Raw genomic sequence first — 21,657 nt, forward strand, 5'->3', positions numbered from 1 at the left:
AGTAAATAAGAAGTATAATGTGTATGGTAGCGTAAGTTATTTAGATAGTTTACTACATGAAGCTGTCGACAATTTATCATACTACACCAAGTCAGTTTGAAGAGGAAGTAATTTTTATCGTTTTAAAATTGCATGGTTAAGGGAACACCCGTTAAGCTGAAATATCTTGGTAAATAGACCTGACAGGTTTATAGAGGTTTTAAACCACGCTCTAGATAGCACGCTCGAGATAGCCACGCCTAAATAAACCGTCCAATTAATGTTTATCAATTGTTGTGTTTACCTCATAGTCGCAAATGGTTACACGTATATACATGGTTTCTCTTCCTTTAGATTTACAATTAAAACTATTTGATACTTTAGTGGAACCGATTCTATTGTTTGGATCGGATGTATGGGGATTCGAAAATCTGAAAATGATCGAACAGATTCATCTTAAGTTTTGTGAAAGGATTCTTAAAGTGAGATCTACAACGCCTTATTTTATGATTTATGGCGAGCTAGGCCGTGTGCCATTGGAAATAAATGTTAAACTAAGAATGTTAGGTTTTTGGAATAGAATAATTAGTACTGTAATGAAAACAAACTCAGCAGCATATTACTACGACTGGCTTTACATATGCAAAACGATGATTCTCTTTCGTTCAATTGGATTAACTATATAAAAGGTATTTTCAATGAAACGGGATTTTCTTACATATTTGATAATAAATTACAGATGCCTGATGGCTTTTACAAATGCATTTTAAAACAACGGCTTATTGATCACTTTGTACAGCAATGGTTCGATGACATTACTAGATCATCTCGTGGGCAGTACTACACTCTATGTAAAACTGAAATTGGTCTAGAATAATATTTATTAAATCTGCCAGAACATATCAGAACACCAATAACAAAACTGCACACTTCGAATTTGAAGTTTCCATTTGAAACAGGTAGATGGTATAACATACCCCAAGATAATCGACTATGTAATTTGTGCGCGGAAAGTGTCGGGGATGAATTTCATTATCTATTTGAATGCAATAATATAACTATATCCACCTTACATAACAAATATATTCCTCGTTATTATTGTACAAACCAAAATATTTACAAGTTTAAAGGTCTTTTATCAGAATGCAATCAACGAGTTCTGACAGGTTTATCTATGTTCCTAACCAAAATGGCGCATCTTTTGTGAATGATGCATATGTATAATTGTTAATAGTTAAATAACTTGGGAATTATATGTATGTAATTTTTTTCTTATGTTTGCTTTGTATTTTCCATTGTATGTCATNCATAGGGTCAGTAACGCACCAGATACCGCACAGACACCGCATAGGGTCAGTAACGCACCAGATACCGCACAGACACCGCATAGGGTCAGTAACGCACCAGATACCGTACAGACACCAAATAGGGTCAGTACCGCACCATATACCGCACAGACACCGCACAAGGTCAGTAACTCACCAGATACCGTACAGACACCACACAGGGTCAGTAACGCACCATATACCGCACAATGTCAGTAACTCACCAGATACCGCACAGACACCAAATAGGGTCAGTAACGCACCAGATACCGTACAGACACCGCACAAGGTCAGTAACTCACCAGATACCGTACAGACACCGCATAGGGTCAGTACCGCACCAGATACCGCACAGACACAACATAGGGTCAGTAACGCACCAAATACCGCACAGACACCGCATAGGGTCAGTAACGCACCATATACCGCACAGACACCGCATAGGGTCAGTAATGCACCAGATACCGCACAGACATCACATAGGGTCAGTAACTCACCAGATACCGCAAAGACACCACATAGGGACAGTAACGCACAACATACCGCACAGACACCACACAGGGTCAGTAACGCACCATATACCGCACAATGTCAGTAACTCACCAGATACCGCACAGACACCGCATAGGGTCAGTAATGCACCAGATACCGCACATACACCACATAGGATTAGTAACGCACCAAATACCGCACACACACCGCATAGGATCAGGAACGCACCAGATACGGCACAGACACCGCATAGGGACAGTAACTCACCAGATACCGCACAGACACAACATAGGGTCAGTAACGCACCAAATCCCGCACAGACACCGCATAGGGTCAGTAATGCACCAGATACCGCACAGACATCACATAGGGTCAGAAACTCACCATATACCGCACAGACACCACACAGGGTCAGTCACTCACCAGATACCGCACAGACACCACACCGGGTCAGTAACGCACCAGATACCGCACAGACATCACATAGGGTCAGAAACTCACCATATACCGCACAGACACCACACAGGGGCAGTAACGCACCAGATACCGCACAGACACCGCACAAGGTCAGTAACTCACCAGATACCGTACAGACACCGCATAGGGTCAGTAACGCACCAGATACCGTACAGACACCGCACAAGATCAGTAACTCACCAGATACCGTACAGACACCACACAGGGTCAGTAACGCACCAGATACCGCACAGACACAACATAGGGTCAGTAACGCACCAAATCCCGCACAGACACCGCATAGGGTCAGTAATGCACCAGATACCGCACATACACCACATAGGATTAGTAACGCACCAAATACCGCACACACACCGCATAGGATCAGGAACGCACCAGATACGGCACAGACACCGCATAGGGACAGTAACTCACCAGATACCGCACAGACACAACATAGGGTCAGTAACGCCCCAAATACCGCACAGACACCGCATAGGGTCAGTAATGCACCAGATACCGCACATACACCACATAGGATTAGTAACGCACCAAATACCGCACACACACCGCATAGGATCAGGAACGCACCAGATACGGCACAGACACCGCATAGGGACAGTAACTCACCAGATACCGCACAGACACAACATAGGGTCAGTAACGCACCAAATCCCGCACAGACACCGCATAGGGTCAGTAACGCACAAGATACCGTACAGACACCACAAAGGGTCAGTACCGCACCAGATACCGCACAGACACCAAATAGGGTCAGTAACGCACCAGATACCGTACAGACACCGCACAAGATCAGTAACTCACCAGATACCGTACAGACACCACACAGGGTCAGTAACGCACCATATACCGCACAATGTCAGTAACTCACCAGATACCGCACAGACCCCAAATAGGGTCAGTAACGCACCAGATACCGTACAGACACCGCACAAGGTCAGTAACTCACCAGATACCGTACAGACACCACACAGGGTCAGTAACGCACCATATACCGCACAATGTCAGTAACTCACCAGATACCGCACAGACCCCAAATAGGGTCAGTAACGCACCAGATACCGCACAGACACCGCATAGGGTCCGTAACGCACCAGATACCGCACAGACACCACATAGGATTAGTAACGCACCAAATACCGCACACACACCGCATAGGATCAGTAACGCACCAGATACCGTACAGACACCACAAAGGGTCAGTACCGCACCAGATACCGCACAGACACCGCATAGGGTCCGTAACGCACCAGATACCGCACAGACACCACATAGGATTAGTAACGCACCAAATACCGCACACACACCGCATAGGATCAGTAACGCACCAGATACCGTACAGACACCGCATAAGGGTCAGTAACGCACCATATACCGCACAGACACCGCATAGGGTCAGTAATGCACCAGATACCGCACAGACATCACATAGGGACAGTAACTCACCATATACCGCACAGACACCACACAGGGTCAGTCACTCACCAGATACCGCACACACACCACATAGGGTCAGTAACTCACCAGATACCACAAAGACACCACATAGGGACAGTAACGCACAACATACCGCACAGACACCACACAGGGTCAGTAACGCACCAGATACCGCACAGACACCACATCGGGTCAGTAACTCATCAGATATCGTACATACAGCGCATAGGGTCAGTAACGCACCAAATACCGCACAGACACCGCATAGGGTCAGTAATGCACCAGATACCGCACAGACACCACATAGGATTAGTAACGCACCAAATACCGCACAATGTCAGTAACTCACCAGATACCGTACAGACACCACATCGGGTCAGTACCGCACCAGATACCGCTCAGACACCGCATAGGGTCAGTAACTCACCAGATACCGCACAGACACCACATAGGATTAGTAACGCACCAAGTACCGCACAATGTCAGTAACTCACCAGATACCGTACTGACACCACATCGGGTCAGTACCGCACCAGATACCGCTCAGACACCGCATAGGGTCAGTAATGCACCAGATACCGCACAGACACCACATAGGGTCAGTAACTCACCAGATACCGTACAGACACCGCATAGGGTCAGTAACGCCCCAAATACCGCACAGACACCGCATAGGGTCAGTAACGCACCATATACCGCACAGACACTGCCTGGTGGATGGTTACACTGTGATTTGTAATTAATTATAGTTCACTGAGCACAATCCAGAGAGGGGATGTTTTGACAGAGATAAAATAAAAATTTCCAGAGTCATTATTGGTCCAATCCCAGTTAAAAAAACACAACGAAAAGAATGTTAAAAAATAACAGTAGTGTGTTCATGTGTATCTTGAAATATTGTTGCGCAAGTTCAATATTGGGAAACTGCTGTCGGGTTAATTCTAGTCTTATGAAGGGATTGGCATATACACGAACGACATTTATAAACATCCAGGAACATGTAATGCATCCTTATATCATTTGTCTATGAAATTGTAAACTTGACCAATCAGCTTACAGACAGGGTAAGTACATAGTACCGGGGACGTAGCTGTTAATACGTGCTAATTTGATAGACCGATTGCCCGATACCGTGTAACACACCAGCCGTAAATACACGTAACAGTTGATAATAGTAATGTCTATTCATAGCGGTAATCGACAATCGCATTACAGGTACAGGTGGTTACAACATCACATCTAGGTATGGTAGTACTTCACGTTGTGTCTCTGATTTCGAGCTAAGTAACTAGGCATGTGCCAAACCATGGCCACACTCACCATACTCTGGCTCTCTGAACCTGGGTCCAAATTGACCTGCCCCTCTCATGGCCAATTCCCGACTCCCTGAATATAGAGTTGTACCCCGTTTTCCAGTACAAATATTACAAATTGCCTTCAGCCATCATCAGTTCTGTCCTTATACCTATAAAACTGTCATGATAAACATTTGGTACATACATACACGACCACTTGGTACATGGATACACGGTTCGTCTCATCCCCTGTTAGTATCTAACGTGACTAATTACTCTTAATATTACATGTACCCTTGTGGCTACTGTTACCCGACTTATTACTGACCCCGACTAGCACACGACATAAATTCCTGAGATATGTATGAATCTAGCATGAATTAACCCCATTAATTCATTAAATTAACTATTGGGTAGAGCTCATTTCGTTATATATAACGTAACATAACTTCCGTTAAAATATAACGTAAATGAATAAAGTCATTGGAATGTTTGATAAGGAGTAGGAGGGAAAGGGCGTAGTAAATGATGACATACTATTTCCTTGTGTAACAGCTTTAGATATACCTCTACCTACTCTCTCAAATGACTGAGGGATAATGACTGTTTGTAACAACATTGAATGTGTTATTAATGGAAGCTATATATAAGTTAAGCTGTGTATTCGTTATTTGATTGCTTACAAAATCGCTTGGACAAGTTTTATGCCTAATGACTTACGCTATAGCCCTTTTTTTACCGCTACAGGTTGTCATTCGGCATATCTGACATTTAAAACTACGATGCCCTAATTATTTTACCTTGTCTGTAAGCTGACTAGTCTTAAAATAACTTATCTCGTTAAAATAATAAGTAGCAGAAATACCGCGCAATTCCTCGTGTTAATATAACTAGATCATCGTTTGTGAAATAACAATTTATTGTGGACACTTTTTACACAAATGTAAGCAAAAATAATATATCATTATGTTATTGTTACGCTTATAAACCCGTCCTGTATGCTAAATGTACATGGCATTGAGCTTGATGTATTATGTTGTAGAATAGCATCAGTTATACCAGGTTTTGTTAGCTTGATATGGAAGTCACTTATTCAGTGATTGCATCATAATTTCCTGAACTGGAAACAATACAATATACAATTTATATTGAATTCCCGCATAGGCATATAATAGAAACAAATCTTAAAAGATCGTCTGACTTGACCTGTTATAAAGCGAAAAAATAAGGGAAAGATAAAATGCAAAGGTAACACTTGAACTATAGACTCACGAATGGCTTATAAATATTCGTAAAGCTGTAGCCAAGACGGTAACTTAGTAATCACACTCAATTCATAAGTCGTTATACTCTAGCTAGCAGCTTAAGTATTCAGAGTCTGTGCACTAGTTCTGGTAATCTAAACTACCTGATACTGAGCACCATAAAATATGTTATACAAATTGATGATAACAGGTGTTTTTTTACACTGTTTAATTAAGGTTTGATTATATTTTGTACTTATATACTGGTAATCGCATCAAATAGATTGAAAAATCAAACTTGCCATTTCTGTATATTTATTTTGTTATAAGTATTTAAATGTCGACATGAGAGTTCAATAAGAGCTATTCCATGTGTTTCTGCATCTTGAAGGAATAAGTATTTTTTTTTTTTGCCATTAAATCGGAATGTAAAATAAAACATGGTTTGCATCACATTGACTACGCATTGAACCAGAACTGTCTTATTGAATAAATGATGATATTACAAGCAGAGTTTATCCATCAATGATTTTACACTCCTGACCTCAAATAATCTTTGGAAGCATCGATTCATCTTTATAACGCTTTGTCATCATACAAAGTAAGGTGACATTTTGTCCCTGATAATAGCGGGCTCTCTCAATAAGGTCCATGTCAACATATTATGATAATTACCATGAGAAGTGTGTACTGCATGATTCCCATATTTACCAGATGATTAAAGCAACGGTATCGCATGCGACGTTGCGTTGTCCTTTTTATTTCCCTTTGTTGTCATAACTGTAATGTCATCGATATATTTTGATAAGGTTGCTATGTCTTTATGATTGATGTTTTAAGTATGTAGATGAGTGAGTCGGAAGCCCAAAATGTTTGATGCATCTTACTATAAATGAGCCCACACGATAAATGTGCCCGCACGCAACCCGTTTGATTCTAAATATGCCCGCTCATATATCATCTTATTTTACAATGTGCTATAAATTGATTTTTTTCAGACTTATTTGTTGGACCTACATGGCGTGTATTGGGTAAAAATATTGACAATAGTCTGTTAGTCTCTGCGGTTATAAACAAAGGTATGAAACGTTTCATGCATCAGATAGTTAGATTGCTATGACACATTTGCAGCGACTCTTTTTTTCGTAATATGACACGACCGCAGTCTCTTAGCCTTGTGTGCATAGTATACTATGTCAATTATATGACTCAGACAGTGAAGCTAAACCGCAACATAAGACAGAAAACAAAGAAAACTATTTCAGGGATCACATAAGTATAATGATGATCATCAAAATACATTAATAGAGGCCTAAAAGACCACCTGTGTGTTACATTGATAAACCAATTCGTCCATGTACAGATCACTTGCCTCTTAGTACCATACAAATCCCCCAAAAACTTATCATACGTATTATAGATAACATAAATTGTTGACCACATCAACTAATGATCACAAAAAGTATAGATTACACCCATAAAGATCAAACAGATTACCGATCGTGCCTATTTAAGATGAATCAGATTATATATCACACCAATTAACGATCACATCACTTATACCCAGGTAGATCACACAGAGTATAGATCATATAAATCAAAGATGGCAAATATAGCAGATCATATAGATCAAAGATCGCACATATTACAGATCATAAAGATCAAAGATCGCACACATTACAGATCCTAAAGATCTAAGGTTGAACATATTACAGATCAGCGATCACATACAAATTGATCGAACAAATCATACAAATGGATCGAACAAATCTTACAAATTATAGATCACACAGATTAAAGATCACATGAATCATAGATTATACAGATTATAGATAATATTATAGATGACACAGAGTGTAGATCATTTAGATGATAGGTAATACAGATTAGTGTGTACATAGATTATATATTATGCATTAATTATTTTAAGTGTGAACATTTTCTAAAGGCACTGCAATGTTGTTTAGTTATTTTGAAAGGCGAATTATAAAATCACAAGTATACATTTATTAAAAGCAACACGTATCTATGTACATGTATCCAAAATATTTGTCCTATATCACTAAAAGCTATATCTATATCAAATGCAGGTATCCCACCAGAATATGTTCCCCTATCACCAAATACATATGTTTTGAATGTAAACAAGTACATGGTTTTATCCATTAAGTATATTACGTATTTGTGTAAAATGGGGAATGTAGGAAACAGAGTAAGGTGGCAGACATCAACACCACATATGGTTTAATATATATATGGGTCAAAGAAGTAATATAGACGGTAAAATCCCATATAACACTGGATCCTAACGTATTGAGTATCCATCGCAGTATTAATCCATCGCAGTATTGAGAGGCGACTAATGAGACATTCCGTTGCAGATTGGAGATTTTTCACATTTACCGGGCCAGATTTCCAAATGCACATGTTCTACGTTTTTGATATCTCTCGTTGACTCACTTTATATGACAGTGCATCTTGCGCAAGAATAGGTCCTCTAAATCAGCGTTCCTTTGCCGCGATGCTCTCAGCGTAATTGCTGCCTTCGGCTGTCTTTAGCCGAGGAGACTATTGGTTTTATATAATAGCTATATTTTCAATTATAGTATATCAATTCTATCTTCTAGTAATATGATGTATATGTACATGGAACTGTTCTGTTTCACTGTGTCTTGATAAAGGAGCGGAACGCACCGAAAATTTGACAACCTAAACTTGTCCACACTGTTGGAATTACTTCTTTGACCCATATATATATATTCATATATATACTTGTTCATTATACAGCTAATATCCGCACAGTGATATGCATGTATGCATATGTGTATCTTGTATATGCATAAATGTAATAAATTAGTGATGGTCGTATGTTTGTTACTAGTGCAATTGTGAAAAAGGCATAATTAATCTTGATATACCAAAAAATACGTACCTTTCATAGGGAAACTTTGTTGATACATGTCCACACAATCTTGGACTCCGACCCACATGTAAATATGAAGATCAGCACGTGCACATGTACGTGTCACTACTTAGCTATACACTACATGTATTAGCATTACATACATGAAGACGATATTGTTTATCTGTTTAACCGTTGAACCGAAAGTGTCACCTTCCGGACCCACTCGAAGCTACACCCCACAACTTGTTGAGAGATGTGTATATAGTGACGTTATGTTGGGTCCCGGGGTGCTTGAGATGGAATACAGAACTTCACATGTGTAGCCAGTGGGTGTTGTTTAATAGATCTAGAAGTCTTTCACTGGAACAAGTACAGGTACACGTCATACAGGTACATATCTAGGTGTTCCAGGTTTAGAAAAGTGTTATATTATTCTTCATGAAAAAGTAGAATCAATATAACAAACGATCAATATCACAGGTGGTGCACTAACAATTTTAATCCAAAGAAAGGAATTCACAAATGATGTAAATTAATGCATATATATTATTGCCATGCCAGAGTTATGTGTAACGGAAATACGTGCACTATGACGGTATTGATTAAACATAATTTTCTGACTAAGTAAATACTTAGGAATATTTTGACGGGGCGTGTTTCTGGGGTAATCTTATACAAACACAGGGTGTTGACGTCATAACTTTGTATCTCCTTCTTCACCCTTTCCTTACTTGTCGGAAAAGGTTTGGTCCTTTTTCGATCAGGTATAATTATACCCAATATTGTGACTATATCTGACAACTATTTATGTTATGCAGAGTGTGGTGTTGTTCGTTAAGGATGTATTGGTGATGGTAACGTTATATTTGATAGTTCATTGCACATTGTTACATATTGTAACTTTTATGTCAGATCACACGGACTCAAATAATTATATTGTACGTACTGATAAAGGGACCGAAAGTTTGGTGATACATGTCATTGTTATACGAGTGTATGACAAATACATACAGGACATTTTAATTAAAAAAATAAAATAAAAATTGTTTCTGTACGAATATGTTCTGAAATTCAAGTATGACTTTTAAAGATATAAAATTATTTCAATGTGTAGCCTTATTCATGTACTTGTGTAATCACAACATAATGCTGTGTTGGCCTGAATATAATAAGAATCTATCCAACAGAAACGGAAGTGTTATTGAATGTATGACATTTTAAAAATGCGACCATTCAAAAGCGGGGATATCTTTCGCCCAGATGTTAGCGCGTGGGGGGTCTTAGTGTGGGAGCAAACCGGCCTACCCGGAGAAAACCCACGTGTTCGGGCAGGTGGCCCCTAACTGTTCAACTCCTATCGGGGAATCGAACCCCGACCGCCTTGGGGAAAGGGAAGTGTGCTATCCACTGCACCACTCGATCATCCAACCTGTAACATATATATATATATAAACTGTATCTCCTTCCAGAGAAAATTTATATCTAATACAATCTATACAATATGTGTTATAAATGGTTGTCCAATTAATTTTCTTATTTTGTTCTCTATAGCATATGCATTAATAATAACCAAGGGTTCGCCGATTACAAGATAACAGGATAATGGTATTTCTTTTTACAAATTATTAAACAAATAATTAACTGCAGCCAAAATGGATTTTGATTCCAACATTTCAAATCCGTATAATAAACACGATCACATACATGGTGATTACTCCCTTTGTCGTATATAATAAATACGATCACATGGTGATTACCACCTTTGTCGCATATAATAAACACGATCACATACAAGGTGATTACTCCCTTTGTCGCATATAATAAACACGATCACATACAAGCTGATTACTCACTTTGTCGCATATAATAAACACGATCACATACAAGCTTATTACTCCCTTTGTCGCATATAATAAACACGATCACATGGTGATTAGTCCCGTTGTCGCATATAATAAACACAACCACATGGTGATTACTCCCTTTGTCGCATAAAATAAACACGGTCACATGGTGATTACTCCCTTTGTCGCATATAATGAATACGATCACATGGTGATTACTTCATTTGTCGCATATAATAAACACGATCACATGGTGATTACTCCCTTTGTCGCATATAATAAACACGATCACATACAAGCTGATTACTCCCTTTGTCGCATATAATAAACACGATCACATGGTGATTACTCCCTTTGTCGCATATAATAAACACGATCACATACATGGCAATTACTCCTTTTCTCGCATATAATAAACACGATCACATGGTGATTACTCCCTTTGTCGCATATAATTAATGCATCATATCTGATACGTCAAACCTAAGTATTTCTAATGCAGTTTAATTAATTCGTATTTTATCAGAATGTTATGAATTTGTGTAGCTTTACATTGCTATTTATAGGTAGAACGTGGGATACTATATTGGAAAGCAGGAGATATCACACTATGATCACATACATTTCATTTTAAGTTTAGATAGTAAAGCATGCAGTACATTTCTTATGATTTATGATGAACACAGAACAGCTGCTGTGCTGGCACAATATTATGTTCGTCTATATTACAGTAAATAGGCTTTAAACAAAGTTTCTTTGAATAAATTTAACTGATTTATCCGTCTGTTTGATCGGACAGATACGTTTCTATACGAGCCATGCAGTGTATTGTGCACAGCATCTAAGTTATGTGAGATTCGCTCTCCCACTGAATATATTTGTTTACTTTGTTAAGTTAGAGGAAAGGTAGCAAAATTTGTTTAGACATTCCTGTTAAAGCTCTTGCATGAACGTGGATGATTGAGTAGTGGACCTAAGAGGTGTATAGAGTTCGACAGGTTTGTATACAGACAATGATTTAATGTGAGGGTGGTCTAGTGTTGGAAGTTTCTGAGCAGTCATGCTTGTGGAATGGAAATTGCCGGTGAATAATTCCAAAACGTCAGTTTTTCCCCATGTTTTGTAAATGCTAGTTATTTTTAGGATTCTTGTCCCACTTCTGGCAAAACACTAGAGAACTCCACTTCAGTTTTTCATTCAAACAATTACCTCCCCTTAATGTTATATTGGCTGAACCAAGAGACAATAAATGATTAGACAGGTAGTTATTGGGTTTGTATCCCGGTGTGACCCTACTGTATTTTTACTCTCAGAACACAGTTGTGATTTTTTTGGTTTTGTTTAAGTTTTGCAATGTATAAGGTTGTGTTTCAGAAATAATCTATCAAAGCTATGCCGATAAACAAGTGTCCAACTATAATAGCTATATATTTTGGGTGTTGTACGCAGATACATAAAACAATTGTTTCTTTGCAATAATGATATACAACACAAATATAATTCATGAAATTACTACAAGCCACTTGACAATATACTTGATGCATGAACTGTTCAAAAGTCAGCCATACAGTTCAAAATACGAATGTGTGGTGATTGATAGCATCAAAAACCAAATGTTTTTCCTGATGAAATAGCATGTATACTTTATTCATATTTTTTTTAAGACAGCCTAGTAAATGATCTTTCTGAGAGGTCTCTAATATTCCCGGAACACCTGCTCCTGTATTCACAATACGAGATTACCGCACACTTTGAAGGATTACCGTACACTTATGAGGATTATCGTTCACTTAGGAGAATTACCGTTAACTTAGAAGGATTACCTTACACTAACGATGATTGCCGTACATTTAGGAGGACAACCGTACACTTAGAAGGATTACCGTACGATAAGGGTATTACCGTACACTTAGAAGGATAACCGTACACTTATAATGATAACCGTACACTTATAAGGATTATCGTACACCTAGGAGGATTATCGTACACTTAAGATAATTTACGTACGCTAGGGAGGATTACCGTACACTTAGAAGGATTATCGTACACCTAGGAGGATTATCGTACATTTACGAGGATAACCGTTCACTAAGGAGGATTACCGTTAATTTAGAAGGATTACCTTACACTAACGAGAATTGCCGTACATTTAGGAGGACAACCGTAGACTTAGAAGGATTACCGTGCCCTTAGGAGAATTATCGTGCGATGAGGGTATTACCGTACACTTATAAGAATTATCGTACACTTATAAGGATAACCGTACACTTATAAGAATTATCGTACACCTAGGAGGATTATCGTACACTTAAGATAATTTACGTACACTAAGGAGGATTACCGTTAACTTAGAAGGATTACCGTACACTTAGAAGGATTACCGTACATCTAGGAGGATTATCGTACATTTACGAGGATAACCGTTAACTTAGGAGGAATACCGTACACTTATGATAATTTACGAACACTAAGGAGGATTACCGTTAACTTAGAAGGATTACCTTACACTAACGATGATTACCGCACATTTAGGAGGATTATCGTATATTTAGGAGGATTACCGCATATTTAGGAGGATTACTGTACACATAGGAGGGTTACCGCACACTTAGGAGGGTTACCGCACACTTAGGAGGATTACCGCACACTTATGAGGATTATCGTACACTTAGGAGGATTAACGTACACTTGAGAGGATTACCGTACATTTGGGAGGATTAACGCACACTAAAGAGAATGTTAAAGACAGAGGAATTGCTAAAATGGTGTAATGTGTTCTCGCTTTAGAGCTTGGGTATTTTTAAACTATTTGAAAGTAGCGAATTATTGTATAAGTAATACCATACAAGAGTGCATTGCCGTTGTCCATACGCCAGGCGATTTTACAATTGCGATGGAACATAATGCAATATTTTGGATTGGGTAATAGAATGGCTTTGTGAAGTGTTTACCTGTTTCTACAAGCTTATCTATCTGTTGAAGTTATACACATAGATTCCTCACTGATTGGACTGCCCATATAGTTTTATGGCCAAATTTCCATTTGCATAATAATTATATATTAAATCCTTTGGTGAGAGAATAATAGTTTGGTTTGATTTTTAGTTATCTTTTGTTTAATCTCCTTATGCAGCTGATGTCATTTAAGGTTGTGCCTCCAAGTGTGCAATGTATGCGTGTGTGTGCGTATGTGTGGTGGAGACAGGGTATGTTGGTGCATTTGCCTCATTGCGATAGCGCGGATCTGATACCGACATAAGAGTGCTCTCTCACCGAAATACCAAGCCTAAGGCACCAGGCAAAGTATTACACCTGGGCACATAATATCAATAACGAGTTAAGCAGTTATTGTAATGACGCTTGATTCTGAACGTTTAGCATGGAACAACATCTACCATTTTAACGACTGTGATATGCCCCGGCTTGAACACATTGCCTTGCTCAGTAAGACGTTCTTTCAAAACTAAGGCCAACAAAAAAGGTATTGCCAAGTAAGGCGTTATGAATGGACATTTTGGCCTGTATCTGTTGGGTGCGGTAATTTAATCCCATCAAATGTTTATACATGTACATGCAGCTCCTTCAACAAATTATTTTTCAGTTATATATATTTTTTATATGTCTTTTCGGTATCAAAATAAAAGGTTAGAATTTAAACCATCAGATTCAATTATAATACAATGGGTATAAGTAGTTATTTCCCCTAATTTAAATATTAATTTGATAATACCAGCTTGTTTACATGTGTTTGTATGTGTTCTAATGTCCATGTCTATGCTTGTACCACTGTTTATTACTGTGTTTGGAGAGGGCTTAAATAGGCTATGCCTGCTGCCCAATCCATTTGTCCTTTGACAATTAAATGTATCGTAATTGAAATTGAAGGCGTTATGAAACGAAAAGGCTGTAGAGAAGAGGGGTCTCAAATGTTGCAATGGGTTTCCACATAAGTCGCCTCTTACGATGTAAAATGGTTAAGGTGTATTCTTCCTCAATCACCGACCTACAGGGGTCGTGAATAACATTGTAGATTATGCTGTCTCCTGATTATACTTCAACATATTGGCACGCCTCCACGTGGTGTTGCATTGTTATTTTATATTGATGTTGTTATACCGTAACATCATTTTAATAAAATTATGTTATACTTATTTAATTAAATGAGTCGATGTGATGTTATTCATTTATCGATGTGATGTTAAACGAATTGTCATTTTGTATGTGTTAGAATATACCTAGTGTTATGATGAAGTGAATGGTTTGGTAATTTATTACGTACCTTGGGTCAGTGTACGAATTAAAACAGACCCAGGTCGTAATGGTGTACCTGTTTACCTGATCAGCCTTGTGGTTTCTGTCGATAAGGCCGCAAACGATCAGCGTATAATAGGTTCCGGCAATTTACTTTACAAGTACGACCTCAAAAGTGCTGCCAGTTGGAGAAACAACAGTTGTTTTAAGTTTCCTTAGAGTTTAACGTGCGTGTCGAATGTATGGCAATTATCATCCGCTCACTTTAAAGCGTTTACGTTAGTCTGTATTTACACCACATTAAAACTACAGACAACTTATAAACAGCACGTGCGTTTCTTGGCTTCGATGTAGGAAATCTAAATATTTACTCTACTTTTTTTAAATTGGGGTATATCACAATATGTCTATTCACGAAAAGTTTATTAATTCCTATCATAATTACTAGCAACAGTGGTGTTTGGTATAGGCAGGTTTTCACTATACAACATGCATTTAGAGGACTCGAATTTAGAGGAATTAACGTACCATGAAATTACACGTATTCAACAGGGCAGAGATGAGTACACGTTAGAAACTATCAATAGTTTTCGGTGTTAAGGGGATATGCTACCTGCATAAAACGTTTATCTCAGTTTTACAATACACGATATATGTTTGAAAAAGGAACAGACGATTTCAGTATTTACTTTCCCTGTCCACATTTGACGATTCGAACCCCGGCCTGGCCGTTCATTTTCCTCTCCTGTTACAAGCGGTGTCAGACGATTCCAATCATCGATTGGAATAAGATGTCCGGGTTACAACTATTTCACCAGCTAAAATAAGCTAAACCAATCAAACAGATTGTACCAAGCAAAACAAAATCACTATCCGGCTCCTTGGTCAAGAGGCGTGCTATTCATCCTTCACTCAATAGCGTATACACTGACTGTATGGAACATGATAATCAACCTTACACGCAATTAAATATTTCGTCCATTAAAGATTACGAAATAGTGATTACGTATGTAGTTTTGTATTGTGTCAGTATCTAAACACGTTGTGCTATAGCATACTATCTTTAAATATGGACATGCTAGAGTAAATACTAATTATAAGTCTTTATTATTTACAATTGATCGGGTTGATCGTAGAAAAAAATTGAACCGTTCAAAATCTACGATCAACACGATTGCCATGACTGACCTCAAGATCTGATAGGATCACCACGATAAGTCCACGGTTAAAACGTGATGATGGAAACCTTGCATTACTAGGTGAAGTGGCCCAAAAGGAAGTGCCGTATTAAGTTTAAATTGTACACGTATAAGTATATTTACAATGTGCATTTCAGGAAGTTATCACGAAGCTGCCCATCCGATGTTTGTATATTTCACTTGGAATATGGGAAAGAGTGGGCGACCTCGATTGGAGTTAAGCCAACATGCGGATGTGTGTGTATTGCCCTCGATTGGTTTATCTAATTGTTGATACAAATAAACATATTTATAGCATTATAGTACAGCCTGTCCACGTTTTTTGAAGTGATTTGAACTACAAAACCTACTTAAAACTCATATAAAAACGGCCAAGTTTTTTACGTGTCGGGTCAAAGGTGGTTTTAGACTTTTTAGCCCACCATCATCTGATGGTGAGATGATGGTGGGCTATTCAAATCACCCTGCGTCCGTGGTCCGTCGTCCGTCCGTAAACAATTCTTGTTATCGATATTTCTCAAGAAGTACAAGAGGGATCTTTCTCAAATTTAATATGTAGGTTCCCCCTGGTCCTGAGCTGTGCAGGGCAACTTTTGAGACTGATCGGATAAACAACATGGCCGACAGGCAGCCATCTTGGATTTTGATATTGAAAGTTTGTTATCGCTATTTCTCAAGAAATACCAGAGGGATCTTTCTCAAATTTTATATGTAGGTTCCACTTGGTCCTTAGCTGTGCAGGGCATTCTTTTGAGACTGATCGGATAAACAACATGGCCGACAGGCAGCCATCTTGGATTTTGATAGTGAAAGTTTGTTATCGCTGTTTCTCAAGAATAACTAGAGGGATCTTTCTCAAATTTTATATGTAGGTTCCCCTTGGTCCTTAGCTGTGCAGTGCAACTTTTGAGACTGATCGGATAAACAACATGGCCGACTGCGCAGCAATCATTGGTGAATCTACATCTGTATATCACGTGCTACTGTGTGCATGTTATTCGTGCATAGGCAATGTCATAAACTAAAGCTTTAATTTGAATTATATCTTACATTGAGGTCTTCTCCTATCTTATTACTGAGTTTTATATCTTTTGAATACTATAGCAATCATGGCATCAACGACATTGACGCATTTCTATTACATGTAATAAAAATATGCCATATTAAGCCATATTTGTATGGCTTTTCATCCTAACGATATTTATACACAGTACTTTTTCACGACTTGAAGTTCCGATCTAGTTTCCTTCTCTGTCAACTTCAAAGCTTACAGCCCCTTTTTAAATATGTAAAACCACTCTTTAAAGAATTCTTAAAGTATTCTAACTAAGATTTTATTGATAATATTATGATGGCGTTTTTTCAAATGAATCAAGCACGCTTTTTCGAATATGAGAGAGAAAGCACAGTTCTACTTACCTTGAAACTACCTGTAGATTGCAGGAAACGTGTTTCGTAATTTGGAGCTCCATTCACCGTTTTCCTTAAGTCATCATCTTTGGGAAGATTTTTAATTGATAAGTGTTTATCTCAACACACGGAAATGTATACGGAAATATATTCCCAGGAAAAGTCCGGTAGATGTTAACATACGTACATCCCTTTCCCTGATGCACGTGTTATGCTCATTTCTGTTCACGTTAAACGTTTTCAATGATTGTTCCTGTTAAAATCGGTGTTAAATGGTACCGAGAAAGGCCGGGGAGCTGACTACCCAAGACAATTGCTGATGTCCATGGTAAGGTACATCTACGTACGCCAGATGAGCTGTATTTCCGCACACAGCGAACAGCTTAACTATACCTTTGACATAATGGGCGTTTACATGTACTGGAGCGACGTTCTATGTTTACTTCCCTGTATATGTTGCTAGGTTAAAATCATAGAAGGATACTTCTTATGTTCATGATTAGCATGATCCAGGGATAAAAGTTCAAGATAACCTTTACTACCCGGAGAAATGTGATGCCATAAAGTGTTTGTATCTTTTTGTACTGTATAGTGGTACATAATATTTACATTTTGTGATAATATCAATTATGCACCGGTAATAAGGCGTTGTTATTCCCTGTGTGACAAGGCTGATTAGCGAGCACCTTAAACAAGGGCCAGTCTGTTTATCCGGGTACACCGTGCTGGTTTTGTTTCATTAATTAGTACTGTTATTGTCTGCAGTATGTATATTAACATTGGGAGTAGACTGCTGACAGAATAACAGAAAACAAAACAAAACGTTCACATAGATCGCAAAGTTTTAAATGCTTTATAAAACCCAAACGACTACACGACTAGTTTCAGGTTCCGGGATAACCATGTAACCTCATAGAACAAGGACTGCGCTGGTATGTGTATGACGGGAGAAAGGATATCCTCTGTTTCTTTGTCCAGCGGTGATAATGGGTCGTTTAGAATTACAATCTCGAAATTTGCTCGTTGTTCTGGCGACACGTCCGTCGTTCCGGTACTGTAAGTTCTATACTTATTTGTGTTTTGTTTCCAAACTAAAGCAGTACTTCTTCTTCTTCAAATACTCTGCAATACCCCCTCGGGAGGCTTTATGCTGATTCCTTATTTCACATGCCATTGGGAGATTGTGTCGTTAAAAAAACCCCGTATATACAATTAAAAACAGCCGGAGCTACAAGTTGGTGGTCTGACACTGGTGCATGCGTCTCTTGAACCCCTCTATAGTGGTGGCTGTGGCAATACTGTCTGTGAGGTTGTTCCACAAGCGTAACGAAGAAGGGAAAAGGACTGCTGACGGTCTTGCATACGATAGTATGGGACATGGAACCGTAGGCTGTGACCAATGGATGTTGTTGAGGCGCCCTTAGGTATCAAGTGTGGCTGTGATGGTATAGCCACTAGTACGTAATATCCATAGACAAAACGTGCGGCTCTACTCTGGGCCATGTTTATAGTATTGGTATCCTTCTGTGTTAGATGATCCCAAATACCACAGGCATATTCCATAACTGGTCTGACTAGGTCCTGTAGTGCTGCTCTTTGCTCTTCCTTGGGCAAGTGCCGATGTTTCGTAGGAGAAAGAGGCATTGATATTATTTGCCTTCTGCACTATGTGTGTGTGTGTGTGATTTGAATTCATCCCAACAATTGAAATTTAGGAATCTGATGTGTGGAGTTCCACGCACTAGCCAGTGTTCTAACACAAGCATATCCAAATCTTTGATGCCGCTAGTTCATTGATTTTTACAACGGGAAAGAAAGAAGAATCAAGCTAAAACTAAATGAAAGCCAGGTACTTTGGTGAAATAGCCGGAAATAGACGGAAATAGACGGAAATATACATGCATATATGGTGATAAACGTGTTCGTATTCGTGGGTCATTGATCCAAAACCATCAAAGCCTATTTCACAAGGCCAACCTTGCAGACAAAATAAATAACAATAAAAGTGATACGGCTATACATTTTTATCGCAAATTCTTGACGCGATTGGGGTGAATATATATAATAACATGTATCAGGAATAGTCTATTCGACTTTCCGTGACAGCATTGCCAATAGCAGTTAATCAGTATAGGTAGGCACATCGCGGCATCAATTTACTTACTCGTCGCATTCTTAACAAAAACAACAAATAGGCTACAGCATGTCACTTGAACATCCATACGTATTTGATAACCGTATGAGTATTCTATTTTATTGATTTAGTGAAACGAAATAATTTCAGTAAATCATTTGTTAAGAAAATATTTTCCATGTACAAAAACATACATTCCAGTTTCGTTGATGTTTTACCTTAAAGCACTGCTGTGAAGATGAAGGGAACTAACGCCAATCCTTGTCTGCTGCCACCATACTATATTGCCTGTACAATCTAAATACAATGTTCCCATCTTGGCATAATAAGGTGTGAATTTGTCTTATTGCTGCTATATGGTTCATATTCAAGCATTAACTTTAATGATTTTTTTACGTTATTGAGACATAACATTAAAAAGGAGTGTACTCTGAATAAACCGCGAATTTTGATACTTTCAAATCTTTCTCCATTTTCTGAACATCTTTTAGACATGCAGTACTTGAGGCTGTAGGTGTGTTATCGAAACCCCCAACATCTTCCATTTCATCTTCAAATAAGGTCGTTAAAGACTGCGTGGTCTCTGGTGACAAATCAGCTGACTCCAGCATCAATCGCTCAGGGATTTCATCTCTTTCATTTAGACTTAATATTTCGACAGCGTTTCCAATGTTGAAGCTAGCCATGACACTTTGCTGACGACAATATTTTATTATTTTACTTCCGGGCCAACAGCGGTACATCCGGACAAACCGAAAGTAGTCCTTTCATCAGTGTTTTTATGTTATAAGCTGATAACATAAAAAAAACACCAATAGAAATGCTCGTTTCAAACAGAATTAAATTATATACAGTATATATGTAAATGTGTGTGTGTGTGTGTGTGTGTGTGTGTGTGAACATGGAGGGTAATTTAAAATTCAGCAACTTTCAAGTAAATTACCACGTGTGCAACGTATGCCATGTCCAAATAAGCATACTCGCATCACAGGGACCTGATGATTTGTTGCAGCTAAATTTGGACCTAAACTATGGTGTTCAGAGTAATTTACACGTTTAATGTATAAATATCACCCCAAAGAGTGTAATATGATTATTGGTGGTATTTTTACACGTTTTAGAGGTTTAGGGATTTAACATCTAAAACGTGTAAGATTACTCTGATCACCTTAGTTTAGGTCTAAATATAGCTGTAACGAATTATCAGGTCCCTATAACTCGGATATATTGTGATACAAGGCTTTAACTCATTCACCCCTGAAGATACATTTGAACTCTTCCAAATCAAAGGTTGGAATAGTTCATTATGAAATTTCAGGGGTGAATGAATTAACTATTTAAACGAAACGTAGTTAAGTATGTCACATTAACTCAGACATAAATTACATGTTAGTGGGTATTTCCGGCAGACATGTCGTATTTGACGAGAATAGTCATTTGAACTCTTCCAAATCAAAGGTTGGAATAGTTCATTATGAAATTTCAGGGGTGAATGAATTAACTATTTAAACGAAACGTAGTTAGGTGTGTCACATTAACTCAGACATAAATTACATGTTAGTGGGTATTTCCGGCAGACATGTCGTATTTGACGAGAATAGTCTGTACTTATAAACAATGCTGGATCAGACACCGTGACCTTCACTTGACCTGTCGTCCAGTTTT

General features: G+C 38.4%; 1 protein-coding gene across 2 annotated transcripts in view; it reads right to left on the minus strand.

Annotated features, from left to right (window-relative positions):
• Nucleotides 1-18,258, minus strand: part of LOC110462475 (neutral cholesterol ester hydrolase 1-like) — a 39,571-nt gene extending 21,313 nt beyond the window's left edge. The window contains exon 1 of one of the 2 annotated variants that reach the window (XM_021516438.1): nucleotides 17,868-18,258. Coding sequence is in view for 1 of the 2 variants with exons in the window: in XM_021516434.1 (XP_021372109.1) it covers nucleotides 9,182-9,239 (58 nt within the window). In the remaining variant the exon portion in view is untranslated. Of the gene's footprint in view, nucleotides 1-9,181; nucleotides 9,413-17,867 lie in introns of those variants that run through there. The other variant, XM_021516434.1, reaches the window with a different exon arrangement.
• Between the last annotated feature and the right edge of the window lie 3,399 nt (nucleotides 18,259-21,657).

The sequence above is a fragment of the Mizuhopecten yessoensis genome, unplaced genomic scaffold, assembly GCF_002113885.1.
Source record: "Mizuhopecten yessoensis strain PY_sf001 unplaced genomic scaffold, ASM211388v2 scaffold10797, whole genome shotgun sequence".
NCBI classification, from domain to species: Eukaryota; Metazoa; Mollusca; class Bivalvia; order Pectinida; family Pectinidae; genus Mizuhopecten; species Mizuhopecten yessoensis.